This window comes from Ovis canadensis, chromosome 5 (assembly GCF_042477335.2).
Source record: "Ovis canadensis isolate MfBH-ARS-UI-01 breed Bighorn chromosome 5, ARS-UI_OviCan_v2, whole genome shotgun sequence".
Lineage (NCBI taxonomy): Eukaryota > Metazoa > Chordata > Mammalia > Artiodactyla > Bovidae > Ovis > Ovis canadensis.
In genome coordinates, this window is record NC_091249.1 from 56,952,723 (window position 1) to 56,980,123 (window position 27,401).

Below are 27,401 nucleotides of genomic sequence, written 5' to 3' on the forward strand. Positions count from 1 at the left end.
TACAGAGGCAAGGCTGGCGCTCAAGTTTAAGGCTCAAACACCTCTGGAGGAGAGGCTACCATGCCCCCTACTCTTCTGGGAGTTGAGCACTGGAGAGCAGATTTTTTTTTTTTTTTTTGAACGTCAAGTGTGAAGAGGACAGATGGGGCCAGGAAGTCTGAGGAAATACAATTCCCAGCTCTCCAGAATCTGGAAGGACCTTAGAGTCGTCGGTTGTTTCATTCATAACAAATGAACCACACATGGTGACCACACAGACTGAGTTTATACTGTGTGTGGGCACAGCAGTGAGCAAGAAATCTGGTCCCTGGTCTGGCATGGCTGGTAGAGGAGGTGGATTTGAAACGAAGGTAAGGGTCAGGTTGGAGAGGGTGAGAAGCAATTGAGAAAGGACAACACGGGCACGTGCCTTGGGCTTCCTGGAGGTGTCAATTACAAGGGGGCTGAAGAGAAGTGCGGCAGAACCAGCTCTAAAGCTCTGCCATTCCGCCTTTCCCCTCAGGTTTACTTCTTCCCCGTTTTTGGCTGCTGGACAGCAGGACGATAATCAGAGACCACGGAAATCTTCCTTCCATGTGCCACATCTAGCTTTTGGCTTTAGGGTCTGCCCTTCGGTCATTCTGCTCCAAGCCACCTTATAACACCACCTGAAACTGTCCTGTCTATTTAGTCTCTGTCCTGTCTATCCCCCGGGCTCAGGACTGAGTTCTCGCTGGGAAGCCAAGGCAACAGTCTAGTTCACCATTCTATTCTCAGAGCCGCTAGCAGGCACTTAATAAAGACTAGAGTGGATGAGTCTCCCTCCACCGTAAAAATTCCCCGCAGGAAGAGCCTCCAGGTGGAGCAGGGTCTCACTGCGGGCCCCTTGCCAGTCACCCCCGACTGACATGGTGCATGAGCTAGCACTCTGCAGACCACACTTGTTGAGTGCCAGCTTGCGTGCCAGGGCCCTAGCTCGGCCGGAAGGCCCAGCTGAACCAGTACCTTGGGTGACCCCCTCCTTGGCTCCTCATTGATGTCACCGCTTCTTACGACGCAGAGAAGCGCCGCCCCGCCGCCCGCCCATCACCTACAGCCCTCACTGCTCCCAGCCCCACCCAACCCGACTCCAGCCGCCCGCCCCGGAAGTCGGCGGGTCCACGCGCTGATCACGCCCCGCGGAGCCGCCCGGCCGTGACGTCAAGTGGCGAGACCTTGACGTCACAGAAGCGCGGTGGGGCGGTGTCGGGGCGACCGGCCACGCGTCGCCATGGCAACGGCGGGGTGGGCCAGGGTCGGCGGCGGGAGCCCCGCACCCCGGGAGGGTGGACTCGGTTCGGGTCTTTCTCGGGCCCGGTTCATTCCCAGCCCCTGGGTGTCCTCACAGCCGCGGGCCTCCGGTAGTCACGCGGGCTGTGGCCCGGCCACCCTGGAGCGGCCGCAAAGCGCGGCGGTTGTCGCGCGGCGTCACCCGCTGCCGCAAAGCGGCGGGCGCTCCGCCCCGGCCCCGCCCTCGGTGACGTCTCGTGCGCGCCCCAAGGCCGCCCGCGGCTGCGCAGTGGGCGCCGGGCCCTCCCCCGCGACGCTGGCGGCGTAAGCGCGGGCCGCGGGCGACGCTGCGAGACCGGGGCGAGCCGGGCGCCCGCGCGGCGGGGACGGCCCGCGCCCAACATGCGGAGGCCGGCGGCGGCGCGGGAGCGGGAGCGGGGACCCAAGCGGGCGCCGGAGCCAGAGCCGGAGCGCGAACAGGGTCCGGAGCGGGGGTCCGCGCAGCGCTGCTGAGGGAGCCCGAGCCGCCCAGTCCGGCCGCGGGGCCACGGCCGCGGCGGAGGCTGTCAGGTAACGACGCGCGCGCCCTCGCTCGCGGCGGCGGACGCGCGTCCTGGCCCTGCTGCCCCACCCCCACGAACCCCCAGACCCTCTACTCATATGTCTCGAAGACTCCTCAGACCCCGCACCTCCTACACCTCGCAGTTCGGACCCCTGGACCTCGCAGACGCCCACAGTGTGGACCTGCTCCTGTGACGCCCTGCACTCCCGACTGCACCCCTCACGGCGACCCCAACTGCCCCTACAACCCAGTGACCCCCACACTGTCAACGCAGCTCTTCATTCCCACCCCCTTGCACTCCAGACCTTGTCGTTGCCAGTGACTCCCAAACTCAGGTCCTGCCAGTTCTCACTCCCTACAGATCCTCACACTACTGACCTCACTATTCCCCTCCTCCGTTTCTCACTCCAGACCCTACTGTTCCCTCACTCCAGACCTCAGTGTTCTCCACGGATTCGTCACTCCTGACTGCTGGCCTGTCCGTCCCTCAGCCCCACCCCACCTCCCTCCTTCACTGCCCCCACCCCCACCCCCAGTGCTCAAGCCCACTGCCCACTCCCCCTGGCCTCCCACCCCTCCAGCCCTCTCCGCTAGGCCCGTCGCTCCTCCCCACGCTGGCGCGCACACTCGCCCCTTTGTAGCCCTGCAGATTTGTCGGGGGAGCTGGGGTCAGGAAAGGGGAACAGCAGGAGGGGTCTGGGCTGGGGGACCTGTTGTGGGGCGCTCAGGAACTCCCGGCGCTCGCCGGGCTGCGCCTCCCCCTTCCGCCCTCGCCACCGGCTTTGTTTTCCGGAAACACTTCAGATGAAGGAGGGGGGCCGTCGTCTGCGTGCCCGGCAGCCACACCACCCCCTCCCTGTCCTGCGCTTCCCCTGCTCCCTCTGCCCCAGTTTTCTCAGGGGAGGCGTTCAGGACCGGGCTGGGGGCCTGAGAGAAAGCCCTGCCCTGACGTCCGGGGCGTCGTCCTGGGCCGGCTTTGGGCAGCTGGGTTATTCCCTTGGCCTCCGGATGGCATTGTTTGCAGGAAACGGCCTGGAGGGTTCCGTGCACGTAGGTGGAGTCTAGCATTCTCTCCCCAGCCCCCTCCATAGGGAGCCCCAGGCTGGGCCAGTGTCTGGAGCTCCCGGGGTGTCCACACGTCCATCCTGAGGGGTTTCTGGGCACCTTCGTCCCTGCCCTGAGGGACATAGGTGTTTCCTGACCCCCCAGGGGCTCCTTTGGCTCAGGGTGTGAGAGATGAGTGGGGAAACACGAATCTGAAGGGGAGGATGGCTCTGATAGGGAAGGGGGTGGCCGCTGGGGGGCTGGATGTGGCCCCCAAAGGGAACAGACTGAGCTGCTGGGGGAAGTTTGTGGTTGTTAACAGGAGTTTGTTTTTGTCTGCTGTGTTTCAACCGAATTGTGGCCTGCTCTGGGCTCTGCAGGCAGAGGTTGGGGTCGGGGTGCGAGGGCAGGCTGACTGTAGCACCCTCAGCAGCACACACAGGGCTAGACAAGACTTTACTGGCCCATCTTATTGTCTCTGGAGCCCCAGATGTTTAGTTCAACCCCTGCGGTGGTATCTGGGGCCCAGCCTCTGAGGAATGGAATGGGGGTGGTGAGTGTGGGCCGGGAATCTAGCTGGTGGGGGCAGCTCCCAGATTTGGGGGCCAGTTGTGTCTGCTGCATCTGGCAGTGGAGAGAGGGAAGGAGATCTGGAAGGAGCTGGCTGGACCTCCACCCCAGCTATAGGCAAGACCCCAAGGTCTGCAGCGGGTGTTGCAAGCCTCTGGTTTTTTACCCCACTGCTGTCAGGCCTTCTCATCTGATTCTGGGTCCCTCTCATTTCTCTGAGGTGGGTTGGGGACAGACATCTAATCATCTGGCTCTGAACTGTGACAGCAGGTCCTATGAGCACAGACTCCTCTGAACTGTGGCTTCTGATTCCATCTGAACCTCCTCCTCCTCCTGACTACCTAGTAATTACCTCTGGGTTGCAAGAGGAAGTAGGTGAGGTTTTTTTTTTTTTTTTTTTTTTAATAAACTGAAAGCGTCCTATCTGCTCATCCCAGCTCCGGGGAAGCCAGCCAGCTGAGAGGTGTTCCGGACAGCCGCGGGGCCGCCTGAGCCTTGGGGATTTACTGGTGGGTAGCGCTCAGGGAGGGCCCAGCCCCCACAAGGCAGTGCCTGGGGACAGGGTATGTCCCCTGGACAGCCTGGGACACCAGGAAAGCCTCGTCGGATGGGCTTGGCATGGCTGCCTCAGAGGTGCAGTGTTTCTCTCCAGGGCTGTTGTGGGGCTTGGTCTCTGTCTTAAAAAATTTCTAGACCTCCCCCCTTCACCCCCCAGGACCACAGAGGCCTTACAGGGAGGCTTTACAAGCTTTTAGTCTGGGGAGGGAGCTGGCAGCAGGGCTGGGGGGCGTTGGGCAGGTCAGTGTGGTGGGGGGCACTTTTGGTTTCCCTGGAAAGGGCTTTTGTAAAGGAGATGCGTATGTGGGTTGGGTCGTGGTCATCGTCAGTGTCTGGTGTTTTCTGGGGTTGTCATACCTGAATGGGGCCCTTGCTGTTGTGATCTAGGCAGCAGGTGGGCTCTAGCCACAAGTCAGGATTCTTTCTGTTGCCTGGTCAGGGAACGAGGCCTGGTGGTGCAGAAAGTCCAACCTTGAGCAGTTCTGCACCTGCCCCACCCTGTTTGGGCACTTCGGGGGCTTGTTGTGCAAGTCCCCAAGCTCCCTTTCTACATATGAGTAAGCGAGGCCCAAGTGACCTCCAGGAGGAGGACCTTCACTCTGCTAAGGTGCTCCTCAGGACCATCTCTGCCCACTGGATGCAGCCTGAGCAGGAGGCTGGGGGTGGGAAGACCGGCTCCTCTGGCCTCGGCCCCTCGGTCCAGCCCATTTTCCGCCAAGCCCCTGGCAGAACCTACATCCCCTTGTGATATGGGGGTCCATACAGATGGCCGGTGGGACTCTCAGGCAGGGGTTATGGCGGCGTTTCCTTCTCAGAACCCTGCGTGTCCCCTCAGCACCCAGGATGGTCCACTGATCTGGCTTGCCCAGCTGTCTGGAGCTTTCCTGTAAGTCCCTTTCAGTGAGTGGCAGAAGCCAGGTAGTTTAAGGAGGGCGAGCCCTTCCCCTCGCTGCACAGATCCAGCCTGCAGAACACATGTGCACGTGTGTGCGTGAGTGCATGCGTCGGGGCGCCAGCCAGGTGTCCCTGCGCCTAAGCCACAGGCAGGGCTGCTCTCGCCAGCGCCCCCGCCCGCAGTGCCTCTGCAGGAGCGAAAAGGCAACAGAAGCCTCTCCTGCAGGTGGCAGCCAGGGGCGCCCGGGTGCAGACCGTGTCCTGTGTCATCCTGGGTCACGGCATCACTGTTCAAAGGACAGATACACCTCATGCGTCACGACTTCATGTTGGTTCATGACACACCTCAGAATGTTAAAAAGTTGTACTTAAAACATCACCCCCGGTGTGCTCCAGCATGATCCCCATTTTGGAGGTCCGGCTGTCCCCACCCCAGGTTGCAGGGCAGCGTCGCTCACTGTGGGACCTGCAGCTTCCATGGGACCTTGATGAGTGTTTGCAGTAACCCTCGTGCTCACTGCAGTCCCAGGGCCCAGCTGATGGGCACGTGGCAGGGCTCTCTGGGAGCCTGGTGGGTGACCCAGTGGGGCTGCATGTGGGGCTGCGTGCGGGGCAGCTGGATGGGGAGTAGGCTGAGATGAAGAATCCAAGGGAGATAATGCTGGGAAGACCAAGGGCTTTGAGAGAGAAGAAGGGTGCAACAGAGGGATGGGGTTGGTGCCTAGAGTGCAGAGCCCTGAGGGCTCCCTTCCAGGGCCCACACTGGGAGCCTGGCATCTTTTAGGAACCAGATCACACCGTGTACTAGGCCACACCTTCCCAGGAGTCGCCCACAGAGACCCACTGGCAGCCCTTTGCTTGTTTGGCTTCACCTGCGGCACTGGCAGATTCCAGGACCCCTTGTGCCCTCCATCAGTGCGCTGCCTCGGCCTCTGCTCTCACACCAGCAGGGAGCAGTTGTGGGGCTCTTTGCCCAGGCCTAGTCCTCCCTCTACCTGCCAGCCCCGGGACATGGGCTTGTTTCCTCTGAAGCTATAGGCAGGGACATGCTCTCTAGGCCGGGTCTGTCCCCTCCGCCCTGTGGGCGCTGGAGCAGGTCATTCTTTAGGGCCACCACATCGGGACAATGTCCAGGCATTGCCCGGTGTCAAGGCAGTCGGGTCCAGTGAGTGCCCACCTTGGGGTTTCCCACCAGCCTGCTGTGCACAGTGAGCTGCAGCTGGGGGGCTTGCAGGTACCCATTTCAGGGCCTCCCTGCGCCTGTCTCTGGGCTTCCACAGGCCCCCTGCCTTCGCCCTCGGGAGCAGGAAGTCTGTGGAAGCAGGTCAGAAGGGACACTGCTCCTGTGGACCGGATGTGGTGGCTGAGGTCCCCCCACAGGGCAGTGTCCCCCGTTCTTGCCTCAGGCCGCTCTCCGGTGGATCCAAGGGTGACCCGCAGGATCCCTCCTGGTTTCTTTCTGGTCTCCAGGCTGTGGCTGGGCTTTTGGCGCTTCCTGTGTGGCCAGCCCAGGGAGAGTCTATGATGAGACCCTTGGCCCAAAAGCTCCAGCCTGGCTAGTCCCCACATGCCCCTGGCTTGTGCTCCCGACTTGTGCCCCCAACCCAGGCAGGCTGTAGGGCATGCCTGGCGCCTCACGCCCTGGCCTCGACTTCCCAGTCAGAAATGGTCATGCTGGTGCCCTGGGGGCAAGTGTTTCCGAGTCTTTTGGGGGCACACATATCTGTCAAGACCCACAGCCCCTGCCCCCGATACGGACAGGATGAGAGCTACATGGATGGTGGACAGTGTACTGGTGAGAGAGCAGAAAGAAACAGGTTTATCTCCTTTAGTTTGGGGTATCTGAGATACAGCCAAACACATAGTTGGTGTGAGAGGTTACTGTTGAGATAGTTTACATCCTTCACATTTGGGGGTGTGTGGCTTATCACCATTTGGAAGCTTAAGTTTTCATTGGAAACACTCTATTTTAACAAATACAGAGCTTGAGTAGAAAAACATCAGGGCCCTGGGGACTGAGTCCTGCCGGGAGGTCGGTGCTGCTGTCAGGCGTAGCCAGATATTGCTGATAAAGCGTGGGGCGCCAGGCGCAATTGTAGTTCCTACAAACGGTCAAAAGTTGCCTGGCATAAACGTGCCTCGGGTGGTGTGTGGGACACACTTGCAGTAAAGGTTAACTCGTTGCTTATCTGACCTTCTGTTGTCTGCTGGGCGTCTGGTGGTTAATGTGCGTCTGGCCACCCCCGGCTGGCGTCCTCTTCCCGTCCGTCTGGGGCTCAGGGCCGCACTGGCGCTGGCGGGTTGGAGTGGAACCTCTGCGATCAGGTGGTGGTCCTTCCAGCCAGCATCTGGGGGCAGGTGGGGCACCTGGTGATTGTGATGCAGCCTCTCGACCAGGGGTTTTTCCCCAGCTCATGGCCAATCTGGGGGACCAAGGTTGGAGTGCTGCCAGCTCATGGATAGAGACAGGCCAGAGGCCAGCCGGGTGGCTCGGGTGGGGAGGGCAGCCCAGGGTGGTGCGGGTAAGCATGAGCCGGGTGGCCGCCCTGGCTGGTTTGAAGAGCGCGGGGCGAGCAGTGGGTGAGTTCTGTGTCCCCTCAGCCTGGGCCAGCGCTGCTGGGGAAGACCAAGCTCTCTTTCCTCCCCTCCCCGCCTTCTCCCTGGCTTCTCTTCCTGTGGGTGCACACCTCTTGATTCCTGTCTGAAATGGTTACTGCATCTGTCACAGGAGTGGGAGGTGTGGCTCTGGCCTGGGGGTGGGACTTTGACCCACAACTGGACAGAGGAGCCCTCCTTTGGGCCGCCCGCCCAGCCCCACGCCCTTCCTAACAGCTTTATTGTGATGCCACACACTACACTGGCTTTAATTAAGATACACTTCACCGACCATAAAGTTCACTGGAGAGGAGACCTCGGTGGTTTTAGTATATTCACAAATTGTGCAACTATCACCAAAATCAATTCAAGAACCACAGCCCCTCGGCCTGTTCTGGACGTTTCCCGTCAGCGGAATCACACCCTGTGGGTCCTTCTGTGTCTGCCGCTCTCACTGAGCATCATGTTCTCAGGGTCCCTCCACGTGGTAATGAGTGTCAGGGCTTCACCCCTTTTCTTGGTTGAAGGACACTCCCGTGTAGAGGGACACGTGTGTTCCCTGGGTTGTGTGGGCCTCGTAGCCGTCATGAGTCTAGCAGCTGTGGATGCCTGTGTGCTGGGCACACGGGTCTGTGTGGATGTGTTCTCAGTTCTCCCGGGTGTATACTGAGTAGATCGAGTGGTGACTCTTGTGAGGAATTGCCGTTTTCCATGGTGGTTGCTTCATCTTCTGTGCCCTGTGGAGGAGGGTCCTGTTGATCTCTGTCCTCGCAGGCTCCCTCTCCAGGTTCTGTGTCCTGTCCTGGGTTAGGGTCTGACCCTGGGTCGCGGTGTCTCTGCCTCCTCCGAGCCTGGGAACCCTGGCCGTTTTCTGGAAGACCGTCTTCCCGCTGCCCTGCACTTTCTGGAGCGCCAGCCCTTCAGAGGACATGGGCCAGGGTGGCCCTGCCCCTTGATGTCTCGGACCCTCAGGCCGGCCCGTGGTCTTCCATCCTGGTGCCTCTCTGAGCAGGTGTGTTGGGTGCCGGGAGGGACTGCAGCCCCACAGGCCAGGTGCCTTGGCCGCGTGTTGCCGTAGATCCCATCCTGTCGTAGGTGTTTTTCAGGGGCAAAAGACACGCACACATTGAGGAAAATGGGTGTTTTGGCCAAGCGTGGGAAAGTTTTGAGAACTCACTCAGAATCTAGGCGGTGGGCACTGTTCACGCATCAGTGACGTACTTCCAAACCCCCACACACCATGGGTGTGTTACACGCAGGTCTGGCTGCTCGCTGTGCTCCACTCCGCTCCCCCTTGGGAATGGCTGTGGGTCTCCTCTTTCTTGGGGAGAGAGACCATTCCAGCTGCGCCTACAGGAGTGAAGCCATCCTCCCGGGGGCATGTGCTCCTGTGCCTTGGCCTGGCCCTCCCGCTGCTGCACCAGGTCTGGGGAGGCTCCAGTTGGGACACGGGATCCCACGTGGTGGGCGGGTGCTAGTCCTCCCCCCACCGCCAGTCTCGAGCAGAGGGGCTGGGTCCTTGTCTAGGATGTGCCAATCTCTGAGGACCCGTCCAGACTAAAGCAGGCATCTCCCCCAGCAGGGGAGCTGGTGGGTGAGTGATGCTCGGCCAGCTCCAGTAAGACAGGGAGGCAGGGCATGTGGTTTTCTGGTGGGTCCGCAGGTGCTCTGGCCCGTTAATGTCTTTCACGTGTCTGCCCGCACAGCCCCTTGCCCTGGGCTGAGGCCACACACCCTGGAGGGTGGTGCGGCCCAGCTCTCCATCCCCCTCCGCACTGTTCTGAGCTTAGGAGAGTATGCACCTGCTAGCAGAGGCCAGCCAGGATTCCAGTGGGCATGGGGCAGGCACAGGGCACCGTGGAGGCTGCCCTGCAGGTCATCAGGCTTCTCCCCCTCATCTGGCCCCAGAGCCCATGTTTCCATCATTTTCAGGGCTCGTGCCCCTGCCCCGTGCTCAGCTGGGGCTCCATCTTTCTCTCTGACTGGCCAGGGCCTCGCCTGGCCTCCCTGCTCTGCTCTGGGGATTGTGGACCCCAAGGAGCAGCCGTGCTTCTGCCTGGCGCCCACTGTGTCCCTGGGACGGGTGCTTGCTGGACTGGCGGCATGGCGAGTGCTGTGGTGGAGGCCGAGGGGCTGGGCGGGTGCTGGGCTGCAGGTGCAAAGGTCCTGGGCAGGAGTGTGCCCACCTGGCACCATGTAGAGGGAGAGGGGGTCTGAGGGGGTGCTGCCAGAGGTGGTGGGGGTTGTTTTTTTAAATAGACTCTTGTTTCAGAGCGGTGTTAGGCTTATAGCGAGTCTGTGGATCAGTTTGGGGTCCCTGTGGGTCACACCTCAGTTGAGTGTCGCTCGTGTCGCAGCTGATGGGCCGGTGCTGGTGCATCGTCCTCAGCCAGGGCCGGTGCTTCCCCCATCCTCTCTGCCCCAGGCCCCCGGGCTCTGCCAGTCCCGGCTCTCCTGTGGGGGTACAGCCATTTCTGTATGTGTACCTGCCTTCTCACCTGTGGCCAGTGTGGCCGCCTAGCCCCGGCTCCGTGCCTTCAGTTGTCCCTTCTCACCAGGCGTTATGTGGGGTTTGAACACCTTTTGTGTCCCTCCCTGATCCCTCTTCTCTGCATCTCTCTCTTAGCTCTCAGTCGTGGGGTTTTCAAGTGTGCCCAGGGAGTGAGCGGGTGGTCACTCCAGCAAGCCCATGGCCTGACCCCACCCATTCCTGATATCCAGCAAACCCCCCCACCCCATGGAAGCACCTGCTGCGTGCTAGGCTGGGGCCGAGGGGTTTGTCATGCATGTGTTTAAGTCCGTGGAAAGCTGCAGGGAAAGTGCTGCGTCCCACATCCTTCTGGGCTCATCTGTAACTTGGCTGAACCTGCGCATCTGCCCACACCTTCATGACCCCGAGTGTGAGCTCTGACCGTCTTCCTTGCCTTTCTCAATGAACCCTGCATGTCCTCGAACAGGGCCTTTCCCTCAGGGTTGCTGCAGCCCCTGCCCAGCGATGCCCCCTCCTTTCCCATTCATCCAGGCTTGTGTTCCGCTGTCTGTAAATCCCTGTATCGTGAGCTGTTTCTGCTTGATATCGTTTGGACGCTGGCCTCGTCCTGGGGTCTGGTCCCCGTTCTCGGCCCACTCCCTTTCTCTCTGCTGTAACACTACCTGTCGGTGACCTCAGGCTTCCAGGCTGCGGCCCCTGGGCTGGCGCATCTCCAGAGCCTGGGTCCCTTTCAGGGAGTGGTGCGTAGATGCCACGACCTGGCACGTGGGGTACCCGTGGCTGCTGGAGCCCAGGACCTGGGTGACTCCTGGAGGGAGGCCCTGCCTACACAAGTCAGTAGGCTCAGCCTGAAGAGGGGGACGTGTGTGTCTGGAGGTGCCTGAGGGGGGCTGTGGCCAGAATCACCCTAGAGCCCTGCGCTTCCCAGGTGGCTTCCCCGGCAGAGCCTGCAGTGTGTGGTGGGGCCACCCCCAGGAGGGAAGCTGCTGCCACCCCTCCAGATGCATCCTGACTCTGGCCCAGGGCTGTGCCCGTGATGTCAGCGGGGACTGTGACATCACTGGGTGGAGACGGTCAGAGAAGGGGGTTCCTGGGGCCCCTGGCAGGGGGCCTGGCCCTGGCCCTGACAAGATGGAGGACCCCCAGGAGAACGCAGCAGGTAAGCCCCCTGAGCTAGAAGGCAGGCCAGGGGTCACTGGGGGGGTTGGGGGTGGGCTGGGAGCCCTGCCTGCCTGGGGCTTAAGTTGACCACGAGGGCCTGAGCAGAGTCAGGTGTCCCTGGGGGGCCTTCCCTGAGTGAGGAGTGAGTCTGGGTGCCCTTGGGAGGAACTGGGGGCCATGCTGGTGGGGTGAGACTGGCTTGCTTTCGGGTCGGGTGTAGGGCTGGGTCCCTCCATCCCCCATGAGTTTTAGCGCCTGTGCTGACATTACACATACCCGCTCCCTGGTTTACCAGGTGGGCCGGGGCACCTGGTAGCTTCCAGCTCCTGGCAGCGTTTGCTCTGCTTTTAGTCCTGTGTCCACTGTCTCGTTCCTGCGCCCCACAGGCCAGTGGGTGACTCGCTCTGGCTGCCCCCCTCTGAGGTCCCAAGAGAGGACCCAGGAAGACCCCTGTGGCATGGCGGGTGGTAGCTGCTGTTCGTGGGGTGAGTGGGCACTGGCGTCCTATCGCTGGAGGGTCAGGGTCTGGACTCCTCACCCATCTCCTGGTGTCCACTGTCCCCTGCAGGCGGTGACCTCATGGTGGCCATACGCTTGCCTTGTTGTCCAGGGGCTGACGGATGAGGCGGGCCTCTGGTGTCTCGTCAGGGCCATGTGGGCTGGGGGGCCGGGCAGGGGCAGCACACCCGCCACAGCTTCTAGTTTCAGGCCTGGTTGCTGTCCCTGTGCTGCACACCAGGACCCCAGGGACACGGCATTGGGGCCAGCATGGCGCTCCTGGCGCAAAGGCTCACTTAGAGTAGGCACTGGGCATTACCCAGAGGCAGCGCTGGAGGAGGGGCTGCGGGGGTAGAGTTCCCACCCTGGGCCTCACATCCTGCACCCTGGTGACCTCCCAGCCAGCTGGAGGGTGCAAGTCTCCTGGCTTTGCGGCTTTCAGAAGGCAGCTCTGCGGGCTCAGAAAGGTTTGCAGCTGGAGGCCAGACAGGTGACGAGGCTGCTGTGGATCTCGGGATGGGGCTGAGAGCAGGGGTCATGGCTCAGAATGGAGTCAGGGCAGGACCCCGGGGGTGGGCGCCCTGTGCTGCTGACTGGGGAGGGCCTCCGGGAGAGTTGGGGGTTGGAGTACAGGGAAGTGAGGTCTCCTGGAGGGTTCCTTGTGTGTGTTGTTGGGGCAGAGTGATTTTTGGTGATGCTGCCCCATAAAAGCTGTTTGCACAAAGTGGGACCCAGACCTCAGTCCCTGCCTGTGTGGGATGAGTAGGTCATAGCAGCGGCATGGGGAACTGCAAGGCCCCTGCCCAGCATTCCTCCATCGATGTGGACGCACCCATATCTTGTTTGCCAGGAAGTCAAGCCCAATGTCCAGCCGTCCCTTCCCCTACTTTGTTCCCATGTTTGGTCTTCCTGGTTGGGCCGCTGTCCCTCCAGACCTCCCTGCATGGCTCCTCCGTCCCCTGGGTGAGGGCCTGCAGTGTCCTGCCCCGGCTGTACGCTCCCCTCTGCCGCTTGTGGGCAGGGGCACCTGGCGGCAGTGCCCACAGTGTCCTCGGGCAAGGAGACAGGAGAATGCCGGCGTCTCCTTGCTGTCTCTGAGCTTCCCGTGGGCTCTACCGCCCCCTCTGGTGCACCTTTGTGGGTGGGGTTGCATGCACGGACCTGTGTTTTAGTTAATTTCTGACAGGAAAGAAAATCTGGCAGGAAACCATGAGTGTCCATCTGGGGGTAAGGGGCTTTCGGTATCCACTTGTTGTGGAATCTGGCAGGATTTCAGAGAAAGGAGGGTCACCTGTGCAGGTGTGTTGTCTGGGAGCAGGAGGTACCCAGGTGTTTGCAGGGCATGGGCTCGCTCTGCAGGAATCCCACACTGGCGTGTTACTGAGTCATGGGCCACAAACTCCCATGAAGTCAGGTGTCCAGCTGCTCTGAGCCAGGCTGCACTCTGGCTCCGGGCTCACCTCCTCCCAAGGTGGGAAGGCCCTTGTCCTGCCTCCCTGTGAAGACCCTCAGCCCTTCGGCGCATCCCCTGTGGGTGCTGTTCCCACAGGCAGTGAGTGATTCACAGGAGTGTGTCTGGTGCTGGGTGCAGGGAGGGAGTGTGTAGGAAAGTAGGAAAGTGTGTAGGGAGTGTGTGTAGGAAAGGCGTGTGTCTGGAGGTGGAGCGAGACCATTGGGGAAATGCAGGTCAGAACCCCCCCGAGGCAGCGGGGGGCTCCAGGAGCGGGCCAGTTGATGGGAGGCAGCCTCCAGTTCCTCCAGCAGTTAAGCTAGAGCCTCCCTCAGCCCTGCCATTCTAGCCGTGGGTAGTGCCCGGGAGGGGGACAGTGCAGAAGCACTGTAGACACTTTGTTCACCGGGTCCCAAGAGTGGACACAGCTGGGTGTCCTTCCGTGGGTGAGTGTGTCCCTCCACACGCAGGAGCATCCCTCAGCCATGGAAAGAAGAGAAGCCCTGACACTCGCTACCATGGGGCCAGACCCTGAGAACACGATGCTCAGGAGAGAACCAGACACAGGACATGCGGGGTGTGATTCCACTGGTGGGAAACGTCCAGAACAGGCTGATCCACGGACACAGAGAGTGGGTTCCTGGTTGTCAGGGGCTGAGGCAGGTGACTGCTGATGGGAACAGGCTTCGCTTTTGGGGGATGGAACATTCTGGAACCAGAGGTGATTGTAGCACAACTTTGCAAGCATAAACCAAGGTCTAGTAGGAGCCTTTGATCTTCCTCTCTGGAAGGGGTTGTAAGCCCTGTGGTCATCTCTCCAGATGTGAATAAAGATGTCCCAGGGGCTCAGAACCAGGCATGCAGTCTCCACCCCAGTAGGCTTGCTGGCTGTTTTGTCTGCTTTTAAATTGTATTGGAGTAGAGTTGATCGACAATGTTGTGTTAGTTTTAGGTATATGGTAAAGTGAACCGCTTACAGGTTTACACATATCCGCTCTTCTTCAGATTCTTTTCCCATATAGGTCATTGAAGAGTATTGAGTAGAGTTCTCTGTGCTCTACTGTAGGTCCCTATTAGTCATTTGCTCTCTATTACATATTAATGTTTTTAATATAGTTATTTCCTTGTAAATTTGTAGCAGCTGTTCACAGTTAACTCCCAAATCCTTGAGGTTGAACAGCCTCCCCCACAGAGAACTGTGGGCAGATGGGGCTCAGCGTGGCCCCTGGAGGTGGAGGCCAGCCCATGGAGCAGGGGGGTGGGCAGCCTGCTCTGTCCTGAGGCCCCAACTCCTCGGTCAGGCTCCTCCCTCCCTCCGGTCACTCCTGCCGGGCTGTCTGGTGCCCCCTTGGCTTCGCAGTGGTTCCGGCCAGTCTCCCACAAGAGCAACCAATGGAGATGGGAGGTCAAGGCGGAGCAGCAGCTACTTGGCCAGGCCAGCACCCCTGAGCCCAGTGATGGGTGTGTTGTCTACAGGTGCCAGGGCGCTGGTCTCAGGCGGGGGCACTTGCTGCTGCTGGTAAGAGCCGCATTCACACGGCCCCAGGCTGGGCCCTAGCACGGGGGTGGATGTGGCCGCCAGGAACCCCAGCAGCGGTGGAGTTGGGTGCGCGGGTCTTGGCTGGGGTCGGATTGTCTGTACACGCCGTTCATGTGTTTGGGAAGCGTGGGCGCTGCCGTCTGTAAGCAGTGAGGTTTGGCCTGAAGCCCGGGCTCCTGCCTGTCTGGGACTCTCCTGGGCTGTGCCCGAGTGGGGACTGGTGTGTACACGTGTGTGTGAGCACCCCAGCTTCAGTCCTACCAGCTTGTGGTCCTGCCTTTGGGCACGTAGCCAGGGGGTCCCCTCTTTGGGGCCTGTTCTTGGCACCTGTGCCATCAGTGACACAATGGGGCTGCCTGGCCCTTCCGTCCATCAGTGCTGGAGGCTGTGTGAACACCCATTTAGGGGCTGGGGCACCAGGCTCTACAGAGCTGATCCTGCTGAAGCCTTAGGGCCCTGGTGTTGGTACGCTCTGGCCTCGCCTCCCCTCCCCTTGGCTGTTAAGCGGGCGTGGCCTTCACCAGGTGCCAGCCCTTGAGTGCCTGGTAGGGAGGGGCACAGGTGTCAGCCTCACAGTGGCCAGTCTGGGCCGAGGCGGGCTAGGGAGGTGTTAGAAGAGGATGCTAGTGTTTTCTTTCTGGAGAGATTCTTGTGACTTTGGTGTGAGAGAACAGGAGGCGGTGAGGGCCTGTTGGAGGGTGCAGTTACTGTGGCTGAGAAAAGAGGATGGCTGGCAGGGGAGACCCTCCTCTTGAGACACAGGGTGACTGGTCTGCACAGGGTGTAGGGAGGGGTGGGGAAGGTAGGAGCCCACACCACAGACACAGCCTGGGTTGCTTCAGGGCACCTGCCCTGTGTGTCCGCACCCCCTGGCTTGGGCTGCTTCTCCTGCAACCTGGGGGACTTTGGGGGTGCCTGCCATCCCACCCACAACCCCAGCTTTGTACTGGCGAGGCCAGGCCGGACTCACCCCAGCTACAACTGCCCAGCCAGCCCTGTCAAGGCAGGGGGCTGCTGGGCCAAATGAAGCCAGGCTGGTGTTGGCTTCTGTAGCCCCTCCTTGCCTGCTTTCTGTCCCGCAGCAGCGGGTCACTCACCTAACCACAGGGTCACGAGCTCCTGGAACGAGACCCAGGGACCTCGATGTCCCCTGGACATTGGGTGGGGAAGGGAGGGGCGTCTCTGGAGACCCCATGTCAGTGGTGGGGCCTGTCTCTGAGGCCTCTGCATGTACTGTTCTGCATCTGTCCTCTTCTTAGGGCTCAGTGCCACGGGTGGGGCGGGGGGGGGGGCGCGGCGCCTTGGTCACTCGTTTGGGCATCTCCCCTGCCGGTACAGCCATCCTACAGCCCTTGGCGGGGCAGGGGGCAGGCAGCAGGCAACACGGGGGATTCTCAAGAGGCCTGAACCTCCCATCCCTCAGCCCCCAGAAGGCTCCAGGTTGCACCAGTGCGTCAGAGATCTTTCCAGAAGGAGGTTCCACCAGCAGTGAACGCCCAGTCCCAGGTCCGGCCAGGCTGTGCTCTGGACCTCGGGATGCGTGGCGGGGAGGCGCGTGTCCTCCTAACCCGGGCCTCTGTTTCTCCTCCAGCCGAGAGCCACGAGATTTGAGCCCCCGGGACCCGTCAGCAGCATGAGTCCTCCCCCCGTGTGTGACCCGGAGGCCACCGAGATGAGCGCTGCGGCCGGGCCCTCGCGCGCGCCCGTGTCCCACTAGCCGGAGCGCGCTGGGCGCCATGGGGTTTTAGCCCCGAAGAGCCGCCGCGACCGCAGGTCTCCGTGGAGCCGGATTTGCACGGCAGCTGAGTCACCGTGGAGAGGCCAGGGTACCACAAACTTATGGATTTTGACAAGAAAGGAGGGAAAGGGGAGTCGGAGGAGGGCCGGAGAATGTCCAAGGCCGCCGGTCGGGCCAGCCACAGCGTCCGCAGCTCGGGGACCAGCTCGGGGGTCCTGATGGTGGGCCCCAACTTCCGGGTCGGGAAGAAGATAGGCTGTGGCAACTTCGGGGAGCTCCGGCTAGGTGAGCCCCGCGCGATCACGTCTGGGGCCCCGGGGGCGGTGGGAGTCGTAGGGACGGGACACAGGTAAGTGCGTGGGGCTTCTGCCCCCCGACCCGGGGAAGGAGCAGTTGTGCTGGGGGCTCCTGGCCCCATGGTACCCGACGGGGCAGAGCGGAGGATAAGGGGCATATCCTACACAGCCGTTGGTGGTTGAGCTCTGGGCGATCCCGAGTCCCTGTCTGGTGGTCATTGCCCAGCTCGTGGCTGTTGTTGCCAGTGTCAAATGTGTCCGGCGGCCCATGGGACTGGGTGGAGAGGCCCGGCCAGAGTCTGCACCTTGGCAGATTGCGAGGGCACTGGAGTGGGGCCGGCGCCTCGCCGCCAGGCTCTAGGGCTCCAGGTTCAAGGGCGGGGCCAGGCTGCTGATGGCAGGGGTGTGGGCGGGAGACACAGACCCTCCCTTCCTTTGGGTTCCCTCCAGCCTGGCCTGCACTGCCCACTGCCCGTCAGGGGCTGAAACCCAGCCCTGCTGCCCAGTTAAGCGTCTGCTCCTGCTCTCACGGACACGCGCACGCACTCGCATCCCCGGCTCCTGCCCTTGGCATTTGGGGCGGCAGCCTGAATCTCACAGGTCTGGGTCATTTCAGCAGAAAATGCCTTTTAAGAATCCAGGTTCGGTTGTTGCTCCGAAACCCAGATACAGAACACCGCTGTGTTGGGTGTTGCACCATTCGTGTGTAAAGCTTGGTCGGGACTGGAGCACCAGCCCTGTCGATGCTGCTCCCGGGCCCACCCCCGCCCGCCCCTGCTGCTCAGTCACGTGGTTGCCTGCGCCTGCCTAATTGACTCTGGGTTCCTCTCTTCTTTCGTCCTATTATGAATAAAACCGCCCCGGGGCGCTCTTCTAGAGTGTAAGTGCTTATGAGGGACCACCAGACTGGTTTCCGGAGCCGGGGAACCTGTTTAAACCCTGCAGGCTGCGCGGGGAGGGCGCTGGCTGTCCTGCAGCCGCCCCTGCACTTCGGGTTGCCTAGCGTGTCGGTGGGTGTGAAATGGTGCCTAATGTGGAATTTATTTGCTTTTCTGCAATGACTAATGTCGAGCCTTGTTCTGTGTATCGTTTGTCTTGTTTTCTGGTTGTTTTCAAAGATTTTTCTTCTTTTTTCGGGGTGCTGCGCTGGGTGTTCAGAAAGCTGGGCACAGGCCCTCTCTTCCTGCACCAGGGGCTACTCTAGTTGCAGTGCATGGGCATCTCGTTGCAGTGACTTCTTGTTGCAGAGCACAAGCTCTAGAGTGTGCAGGGTTCAGAATTTGCAACTCTCAGGCTTGAGATCGTGGGTTCAGTGGTTGTGGCACATAGGTTTAGTCGCCCCATGGCATGTGGGATCTTCCCTGACCAGGGATCTACTGGTATCCCCGGCATTGCAGAGTGGAATCCCCAGGGACCACCAGGGACGCCTGCAAAGATTTCTTTTCATCTTTGGCTTCCGGTTTTGATTCTGCCTTGTTTGGGTATGGTCTTCTGTTTATCCTGCTTGGGGTTCATTGAGTTTGTAGGATCTGCACACTTCTTCATTAAATTTGAGAAAGGATTGCCATTATTTCCCCAAATATTTTTTCTACCTTTGTTTAGTCTCTTCTCGTTCTCATACTCCAGTCACACATGGTCAGGAGGGTGGTGGTGGTGGTGGTGTGGTGTTTGTTTCTTTTTGGTTGTGTTGGGTCTTCTTGCGGTGTGGGCTTTTCTGTATCTGTCCTGAGTTGGGACTACACTCTGGTTGCGGTGTGTGAGCTTCTCTTTGAGCGGCTTCTCCTATTGCAGAGCACGGGCTCCAGGGTGCACGCTTTTCAGCAGTTGGGGTTTCAGCTCAGTTGCTCTGTGGCATGTGGGACCCTCCTGGACCAGGGGTCTGCATTGGCAGGCAGATTCTTTACCACTGAGCCACCTGAGAAGCCTGTCAGGAGTGTTTGATGCTAGCCCACAGGTCCCTCAAGTTCAAGTTTTTTCCCAGCCTGTTTTCTTTCTTCAATCTGGAGAGCTTGCATTTCTTTATTGTATGGTCACCCTTTTTTTTTCTCTTCTGCAGCATCTATAATAGGCGCATCCACTGACATTTTCATTTCATACAATGGTATTTTTCACTTCCATTTGATTCCTCTTATTTTTTCTGTTGAGATTTTTCCATCTGTTTGTTAATTTTGCCCATCTTTTCCTTTAATTCTTGAATATACTTAAAGTAGCCATTTTTTAATTGGCGTATAGTTGATTTATAATGTTGTGTTAATTTCTACCATACAGCAGAGTGATTTAGTTACACATATATAGACCTTTTTTTTTTCATCTTTTTAAAAAATCTATTTTTGGCTCTGTGGGGTCTTCTTGCTGTGCTCAGGCTTTCTCTGGTTGAGGCTAGCAGGGGCTCTTCTTGGCGGTGCACCGGCTTCTCATTGTGGTGGCGTCTCATTGCGGATGGTTTCCGTAGCTGTGGCTCGGGGATGGAACTGGTGTTCCCTGCATTGGCAGGTGGATTTTTATTGACTGTACCGCCAGGAAATGACATTATTCCATTCTTTTCTATGGCTGAATAGTATTCCACTGTATCCATGTACCACATCTGTATCCACTCATCTGTCTGTGGACATTTAGGTTGCTTCCATGTCCTGTCACGGCTACTGTGAACAGTGCCACTGTGAACATTGGGGTGCATGTGTCTTTTTGAATTTAGAGTTTTCACCAGACATACGCCCAATTGGAGGATCATATGGCAGCTCTGTTTTTAGATTTCTGAAGAACCTGCATACTGCTCTCCACAGTAGCCGCGCGACCTTCCATTTCCACCAGCAGTGTAGGAGGTTCCCGTCTGCAGTGTCTATTTTAAACGCCAGGGTCTATGGTCCCTTTGATTCTGTTTTTCCTTCTTACGGTTCTGTTCCGTTTTTCACATGTGTACTGATGTTTGATGTGTTGGACAGTGTGGGTAGCACCCGTGAGGTCTGGATTATGCTTCATCCTAGGGACTCATCTTGAACCCATGAGGGGCTGCCTTGCAACTTTGATAGGCTGGCCCAAGAGCAGACATTATTTAGGGGCTGGAGTCACCCCCTCCCAATATATGGGTGCTCTGGGTTTCCCGCCGAATGCAGGGGAGCTCTGGGAGTCTCCATGCCCTGGATGCAGTGCCTGTACCGTTCCTGCCCTGGGCAGCCCCTGGCATCTCCCTTCTGCTCACAGTGTCCCCCCTGAGTTGTTCTTCACCATGCCTCGCAGACTGTTGCTCTTCACACCCTCTGCCGAGCCCAGAACACCTGAGGTCCACGAGGAGACTCTAACCACGGACTTTAGATGCCCGCATGCACGTGTGCGTGTGCACGGACCACACATTCACCTTCAACTCAGCTGAACCCCAGAGCTCGCAAATGGCAAAACATGAGGTTTCTACCACAAGACATAGAGTAAGATCACCATTTACTGGAAGGGACCAGTTAGACATCATCGAAGTTTAAACATCCAGAAGTGTTATTAAGAGCAGGAGCAGGTGAGCTGCATACTGGGAGGTACTGTTTGCAGAGCACCCCTGGACAAGATGCCAGTGTCCGCAGCACAGGAAAAGGGTATAGCTCAGTCAGAAGACAGGCGGTGTGATTAAAACCGGGCGAGAGATCCAGACAGACACCTCGCAGGAGCCAGCGGCCAGGCGACTGGGGGTGTGGAGGGCAGGGCAAGCCAGCAGACCTGGCCAGGAAGTGATGCGCTGCTGAAGGAAGGCCTCTTCTGGGAGGTGAGTGGGATGCGCTCTGTCCTCACGGGGTGGGGTGGCACAGAGCTTATCAGATGCAGGGCTCTTCAATGATAAATCGCTTCCCAAGGGAAAGACAGGGACTAAGTACAGACTAAAGGTGGTCTGTAGGGTGGAGTACTTAGGGAACAGGGGACTGAGGTCTACAACTTTGAGACAAATCTGAGAGAACAGGTGACAACCGTGCATCTGGGCGGCAGAGCGGAGCAGACCGCGAGCTGTCGCGCCTGGCGGCGAGGGCGCAGGGTTTGTGCACCCAGCTCTCCCGTTCGCTGTATCTGAAGCTTTCATAATAAAATGTTGGGGGACATGAGGCCTGCCTGTTTTTTACTCAAAACCTAACAACCAGGACTAGATGGAGGCTTTCTCTCCTTGCCCATGGGTGTCTTTTACTTATCAGAATGGAAGAATAGAGGCTGCAGGAGGGGTCCCAGAGGGTACCCTTTCCTGACAGCGGCAGTGAACGGACCAAATGTGGAAAGATGGGACAGGAAGAAACACGCCGTGACCCGTCCAGACAGCCTGACTGTCCATGTGCGGAGGCCAGAGTAGCTGCTCAGTAAACAGGAGGGAGTGAGTTTAGTAAGGCTGCTGGGTGTACCAGCGTGAATCAGCTGTATTTCTCCGTTGGAGCAACAGTTGGAAAAGAAACATTTAAAAATCTACCCTCCAGGTGCCTCCAGGATAAACCTAAGGAAGGTGGTATGCGCACTACGCTGAGCACTAAACGCAGAACAGAGTCCTGCGTTTGTGAAGTTAATTCCCAACACGCGATTCCTCTGCAGAACTGGGGGCCATGTTGTCAGGTCTCTGGGGAAATTGACCAGCTGACTGTGCACCACAGGGGAAACAGAGGCCCTGGAGGAGCAGGGGCTGAGCTGAAGACCCCAGGCGGGGGCCACAGTGATGAGAGACCCAGGATTGAGGGAGGAGGGAGCTGACTGACAGGCATGTGGGCCCTGGCCTCCGCCTGTGTGGTTCTACACACTGGTGTCTCAGCCATCCCATGGGTGGGGCAAGTGGGCCCAGCACCTTGGGCATTCATACTGTCCCACTGCAGGGGGATGGAGGGTTAGCTGAGGCCTCTTCCCATGCTGGACCCTCTCAGAAGCAAGATGGAGCAGCGGGGTGATTCAGCATGAGGTCTTCTAGGAGCACAGCACACCATGGGGCCTGCTGGCACTCAGGCCCCAGAGGGTGGCCGGGTGGTGCTGGGAGGGGCAGAGAGGGTGCAGCAGCTTGCTGGGTATGCACACAGGCCACCACCCCCGGGTGCTATCTGGGGTTCAGCCAAGGGTGGGAACTAGCAGGTGAAAAGCTGGCCTGGGCAGGGGTTCTGGAGCTTTTGTGTTTGCAGTTTTATGAGGTTGAGCAGTATAGCTGGTTCTCAATGCACACCTGGAGGTCCAGGTGGCTGGTGAGGGGCTAGGGGAGACCTCTTGCCCCAGGCATGTCAGTTTCTAAGCCTAGGATGCAGGTTTACTTTCCTCCCGATGGGCTTTGTGCAGGAAGCCTCAGGCTGGGGAAGGGGCTCTTGGCCCTGGGGCCCTTACTCCACCGCAGGGGATAGGGGGGGTTGGGGTGGGGGGGTGGGCCTTGTCCAGCAGATGTTCACAACTTAACTGTCTGGACTTACAGGCAGGGCGTGGGTTGGGGGCCTCCCTCGAGGGTCCCTAGAACTGAGAGGGGAGAGTGCTGGTCAAATGGCTTGATGGATGGGGGCTCAGAGAGCATCTGGGGACAGAGACGGGTTGTAGGGTGGTGTGGATGTCTCCTCCAGGTCTCCGGAGCTGAAGAAGGGCCTTGGGGTCACCAGGACTCTGTTCTGTGTTCACTCTTCTAGGTGGGAGAAATTGGAGTGCATGGGCGTGCTGGCGGGAAGGATCCCGCTGAGGACAGGGGAGCAGCCCCCAGTGGGCGGAGGCAGGGTTGGCCTAGGGATGGTGATGGGTGAGGGTGCTCACAGCCGGGGGGAGCCCCTTGCGGGCATCCTTTTCCCTCCCAGACTGGGAAGGAGGGGACCAGCGCAAGGGGGGCTGTGAGGGGAACAGGAGATGCGCGGGCTCATGGGCTGGAAGTCCCACGGGCCTGATGTGCTGCTTCTCCCACAGGAAAGAATCTCTATACAAATGAATACGTAGCTATCAAATTGGTGAGTCCAAAACCTGCCCCTAGCCCCAAGCGGCAGCTGTCCCGATGGGCTTGGCCAGGGTCGGGGCGGGAGGAGGGCAGGACTGCACCCTGCGTGCCGCCCACGCGTCCTCTCGTCCCTCCCAGGAGCCCATCAAGTCCCGGGCACCGCAGCTGCACCTGGAGTACCGCTTCTACAAGCAGCTCAGCGCCGCAGGTACCCCAGGGCCGGGCGTGGGGGAGCTGGGGGAGCCCGCCTGGGCACCGCGCTAGTCTGTGTCCTCCATCCGCAGAGGGCGTCCCTCAGGTCTACTACTTTGGCCCGTGTGGGAAGTACAACGCCATGGTGCTGGAGCTGCTCGGGCCTAGCCTAGAGGACCTGTTCGACTTGTGCGACCGCACGTTCACGCTCAAGACGGTGCTCATGATAGCCATCCAGCTGGTGCGGGCCGGGCTGGGGCGGAAGGGGCGGGGTGGGGCGGAAGTGGGAGGCGCAGAGAGCGGGCTGAGGCCTACCTACCGCCCGCGCACCGGCAGATCACGCGCATGGAGTATGTGCACACCAAGAGCCTCATCTATCGCGATGTGAAGCCGGAGAACTTCCTAGTGGGGCGGCCGGGCACGAAGCGGCAGCACGCCATCCACATCATCGACTTCGGCTTGGCCAAGGAGTACATCGACCCCGAGACCAAGAAGCACATCCCGTACCGCGAGCACAAGAGCCTGACAGGCACGGCACGCTACATGAGCATCAACACGCACCTGGGCAAGGGTGAGTGAGTGGTGTGTGGGCCGGGCAGGGGATGGTGGTTGGGAGGGCTGTGCTGACCTGCTGTCCCCCGCAGAGCAGAGTCGCCGTGATGACCTGGAGGCGCTGGGCCACATGTTCATGTACTTTCTGCGCGGCAGCCTGCCCTGGCAGGGGCTCAAGGTGGGTGGGCCAGGCCGAGTGGGCAGGCCGGAGGTCTCCCGCGGGTGGGCAGGCCGGCCAAAGTGCTGACTCCACTCCCCTGCAGGCCGACACGCTCAAGGAACGCTACCAGAAGATCGGGGACACCAAGCGGGCCACGCCCATCGAGGTGCTTTGTGAGAGCTTCCCAGGTGAGAGTCGTCTCCCCATGTACCCCCGCCCCCTTGCTCTGCATACCCCTGCCCAGTGCCCTTGCCCCGAGCCTCCACTAGCCCTGTTGGTGTCTGCAGAGGAGATGGCCACCTATCTGCGCTACGTGCGGCGCCTAGACTTCTTTGAGAAGCCGGACTACGACTACCTGCGCAAGCTCTTCACCGATCTCTTTGACCGCAGCGGCTTCGTGTTTGACTACGAGTACGACTGGGCCGGGAAGCCCCTGGTACGTGGAGGGAGGGGGCTGGCACGGGAGGGGCCCCTGGTAGGTGAGGGTGGCTGGCAGGGGCCCCCAGCTGAGCCTAAGCTGCCTCTCGCTCCCTTGCAGCCCACGCCCATCGGCACGGCTCACTCTGACCTGCCCGCGCAGCCTCAGGTTCGAGAGAAAGCCTTGCTCTACAGCAAAAACCAGGTGAGTGCCAGGCCAAGGACCGCACCAAAGTGTGTGTGTTGGGGGGGTGTCAGGCGGGGCCCACCTGACTCCCCGCCCCCGCCCCCCGCAGGCACTTAACTCCACCAACGGGGAGCTGAATGCCGACGACCCCACCGCCGGGCACTCCAACGCCCCCATCACAGCCCCTGCAGAGGTGGAGGTGGCTGACGACACAAAGTAAGGCCCGCAGCTGGGTCGGGAAGCAGGGATGTCCTGGGTCTGCCCCCTCGTACCCTTGCTCCACCTCCTCCACCCTCACCCCTTCCGCAGCTTGTGCCCCCTTTCAGCTTGCGTCCCCCTTCCAGGTGCTGCTGTTTCTTCAAAAGGAGAAAGAGAAAATCGCTACAGCGACACAAGTGACCCCCCAGGGCAGTGATCCCCGAATCCTCCCGCTGCAGCCCCCCGGGGCCAGCTTGTCCACGGCCTCGTTGGCCACAGCCGGACGCAGACTGCAGGCCGGCAGCGCTGCCGCCCCCCGCGCGGGGTCACGACCCTCACATAAGACTTGGGCCGAGATTTCTACACCTGTGTCTAGTCCTCCCCTCCGAGAGCATTAACTATTTAAAACAAGGAAAAGAGAAACCACAGCGGCTGCCCTGCCCTGCGCCCCCGCCCGCGTCTGCTGAGTGAGTAGAGCGGCCGCCGGCACCACCGCCCGCCCGTTAGTGTCATAAAGTCCAGCTTGTCTCCCTCGATCCAAAGGCCGTTTTCTCGAGGGGGCGCTGCGGGGCGTTGCTGCCGGGGGTGAGCCCACCCTGGGCCTCCCCAGACTGGAGGGGAAGGCGGGGTGGGGGCGGCCCCCAACCAAAATGCTGCACCAAAGCCTGGGCTGGCAGGCGCGGCCCTCAGGGGTCCTGGCACCTGTCGGTGGAGCCGCCGGCCTCAACTTGGGCTGGGGGCAGCCACCTCGAGGCCCGTGGGCGGCGCGTGTGCGGGCTTTTTGTGTCGCTCCGCGCTGCCGGCCGAGCCTGGAGACAAGCGCCTTAAAGCCCGTCCGAGCCCCGCAGGTGTGTGTGGAGCGGGCAGCCCCGTCAGTGCCGTCCCAGTGGTCCCCTGGGGCTGCGAGCTGCGGGCAGAGCAGCTTGGGCGTCTTCGCGGTGCGTGCGTCTAGGTCTGGCTTTACAAAGTGTACAGAAATGGCACTTCCGTTTCTCTGATGCTTCCTGGAAGCCATAGAACTTAGGGGCTTTTTTAAAAAAAATAAAGAAAAATGAAACCAATTCCCAGCGTGGTGTCCAGTCTGTCAAAGGGGTGTGTCTGGGAAAGGACACGCACCACTGGGGGTCTGGAAGGGAGGCACACGCCGTGGGGAGGGAGCCAGGGAGTAGCAACCCCCTGCTCAGGAGAAGTGGAGGTGGGAAAGAAGGTAAGAGAACTGCAGTGAGATAACCGGGTTGGTTTATTGGGGGCAAGTGGAAAATCAGTTAACTACATCACAGTGAGAACAGAGGAGCCACAAATACAAACGTAAAGGATGGGGAACTTTGCCCCAGTTTACGCAAGTCCACTTGAAACCCCCACTCAGACGGATTCCCTTCCAGGAGCAGAAGGGCCTCAGCTGTGTCTGGATGGCTGGGTCTCGAGTGAACCCCACAGCAAAGCAAGGAGCCCTGGAATGGCTGAGGAAATGCCTTCCTGGGGGCCTAGAGTTTGCGCCAAACCCTCAGTTGGGTCGGTCTTACGAGATTGGGCCCCCAGGATGGGGCCAGGGTCCCTATACAGAGAGGAAGAGTGACCACTGCTCTGGAGAACGCAACAGGAAGGCGGCCATCTGCAGGCCAGGAGGTGGGCCCTCACTAGGATCCGGCCATGCTGCCCTCTGACTCTGGCCTGACCAAGATCGTAGTGGCTCCTGGAGCAGCTTCACAGGGACCCCAAGTCACTGACAGCAAGAGGAAGGCCTGCAGCATGCAGTGTCCTGCCCATGAAATAATGTGCGCAGCTCCTCCAGGAGCCTGGCTCCCGCCCACCCCTGCTGGGCCTTGGGGGCAGCCAGCCAAGGTGGGTAGAGGTCCCCCAACCCCACAGCCAGGAGGCCTAGACTCCCCAGAATGTAACATGGGCCCTGAAACGGACGAGACTCTCCCAGCAGTGGAAGGTGTGAAACCACCTGGGATCAGAAATTCAAACATGAAGGACAGACTCAAAAACCGGACCCAGAGCCAGCCAATCAGATTTGGGAAGCAAAGGTAAAAATAAGTGAAATTTTTATTTAGAAACGAAGAGTAAACTGTTAAGGTGCGTGAGGCTCCAAGGAAGATCAGAGAAAAGGCTTGGGGAGAACAGGGCGTGAAGAGGCAATGCTGGCGGTGAGTAGCCAGAGACGGATACAGGAGATGGCAGTGGGGGCAGTGTTGGACCAGAGTCAGCGAAAAATGTCAGAGTAGGAACTTAAAGCTGCTGCTGGCACTTCCCTGGCTGTCCAGTGGTTAGAAAACTGCCTGCCAATGCAGGGGACTCAGGTTCCATACCTGCTCCAGGAAGATCCCACATGCCCTGGAGCAACTAAGCCTGTGTGCTGCAAACTAAGCACACTTACTAAGCCTGCGCTCTAGAGCCCAGGAGCCGGGACTGCTGAAGCCTATGCGCCCTGGAGCTCACGCTCCGCAACAAAAGAGAAGACACTGCGCTGCAAAGCACCCATGCACCGCAGCTATAGAAAGCCCTCGCAAGGCAGTGAAGACCCAAGACCGCTGAAAATAAAAATGAATTAAAAAAACTGCTGCTGAAGGGAACTTTTCCAGGTAGAGCCTGGAGTCTCCACCGTGAGTTAGAGGACACTCACCCACAAGACATGTCCTCGCAAGACAGCTGGGTTTTAAAGGTGATGACTAGTCATGCCTGAGGGCAAAGTGGTAGCATCGTCTAGGCCGGAAGATCTGGCATTGCAGCCTTTTTGGAAGCTGGTGAAACAACCCTGAGCCGAGGCTTCCACATGTGTCCTAGGCGTCTCTTCAGCCCTGAGGCCTCAGAAGGTCAGCTCTGCCGGACCAGGCATGGGGGAGTGGGGTGATGGAGGCCATCTGTGTCATGGGGAAGTGGAAATGGTGCTGTCGGGAGGGCAGGCAGAGGAGGCCAGCCCAGCCCTGTGGTGGTGGAGCCCTAGAGGCATTGGTTCACAGGGCAGTTTTTGTTATAAACAGGGAACAAGTGCAGAACAGAGGACCACCTGTATGCTGCTGGCCCATTCCCACTTACACCCACTTTCATATATACCACTGTGTATCTGTGCTGTTTGCCATTTATTGTACTTCTGACATATAAGCCCATGATTCCCCTGTTGTCATACTTGCTTTATATGGTC

At 59.7% G+C, this 27,401-nt stretch overlaps 1 protein-coding gene across 3 annotated transcripts; it reads left to right on the forward strand.

Moving 5' to 3' along the window:
- Positions 1-1,306: 1,306 nt before the first annotated feature.
- On the forward strand, positions 1,307-25,317 carry CSNK1G2 (casein kinase 1 gamma 2). Of its 3 annotated transcripts, none has more exons than XM_069589768.1 (12): positions 1,307-1,818; positions 16,203-16,634; positions 22,523-22,563; positions 22,689-22,758; positions 22,835-22,983; positions 23,079-23,313; positions 23,387-23,472; positions 23,558-23,642; positions 23,742-23,890; positions 23,993-24,076; positions 24,168-24,274; positions 24,403-25,317. In XM_069589768.1, exons 2-12 carry the CDS (start codon positions 16,451-16,453, stop codon positions 24,455-24,457), a joined length of 1,245 nt encoding a protein of 414 aa, XP_069445869.1. In that variant the 5' UTR covers positions 1,307-1,818; positions 16,203-16,450; the 3' UTR covers positions 24,458-25,317. The 3 variants fall into 3 exon arrangements, with proteins under 3 accessions (XP_069445869.1, XP_069445868.1, XP_069445870.1); XM_069589767.1 differs by having other exon boundaries at positions 1,533-1,818; positions 23,724-23,890; XM_069589769.1 differs by lacking the exon at positions 16,203-16,634 and having other exon boundaries at positions 1,543-1,818.
- The last annotated feature ends 2,084 nt before the right edge of the window (positions 25,318-27,401 follow it).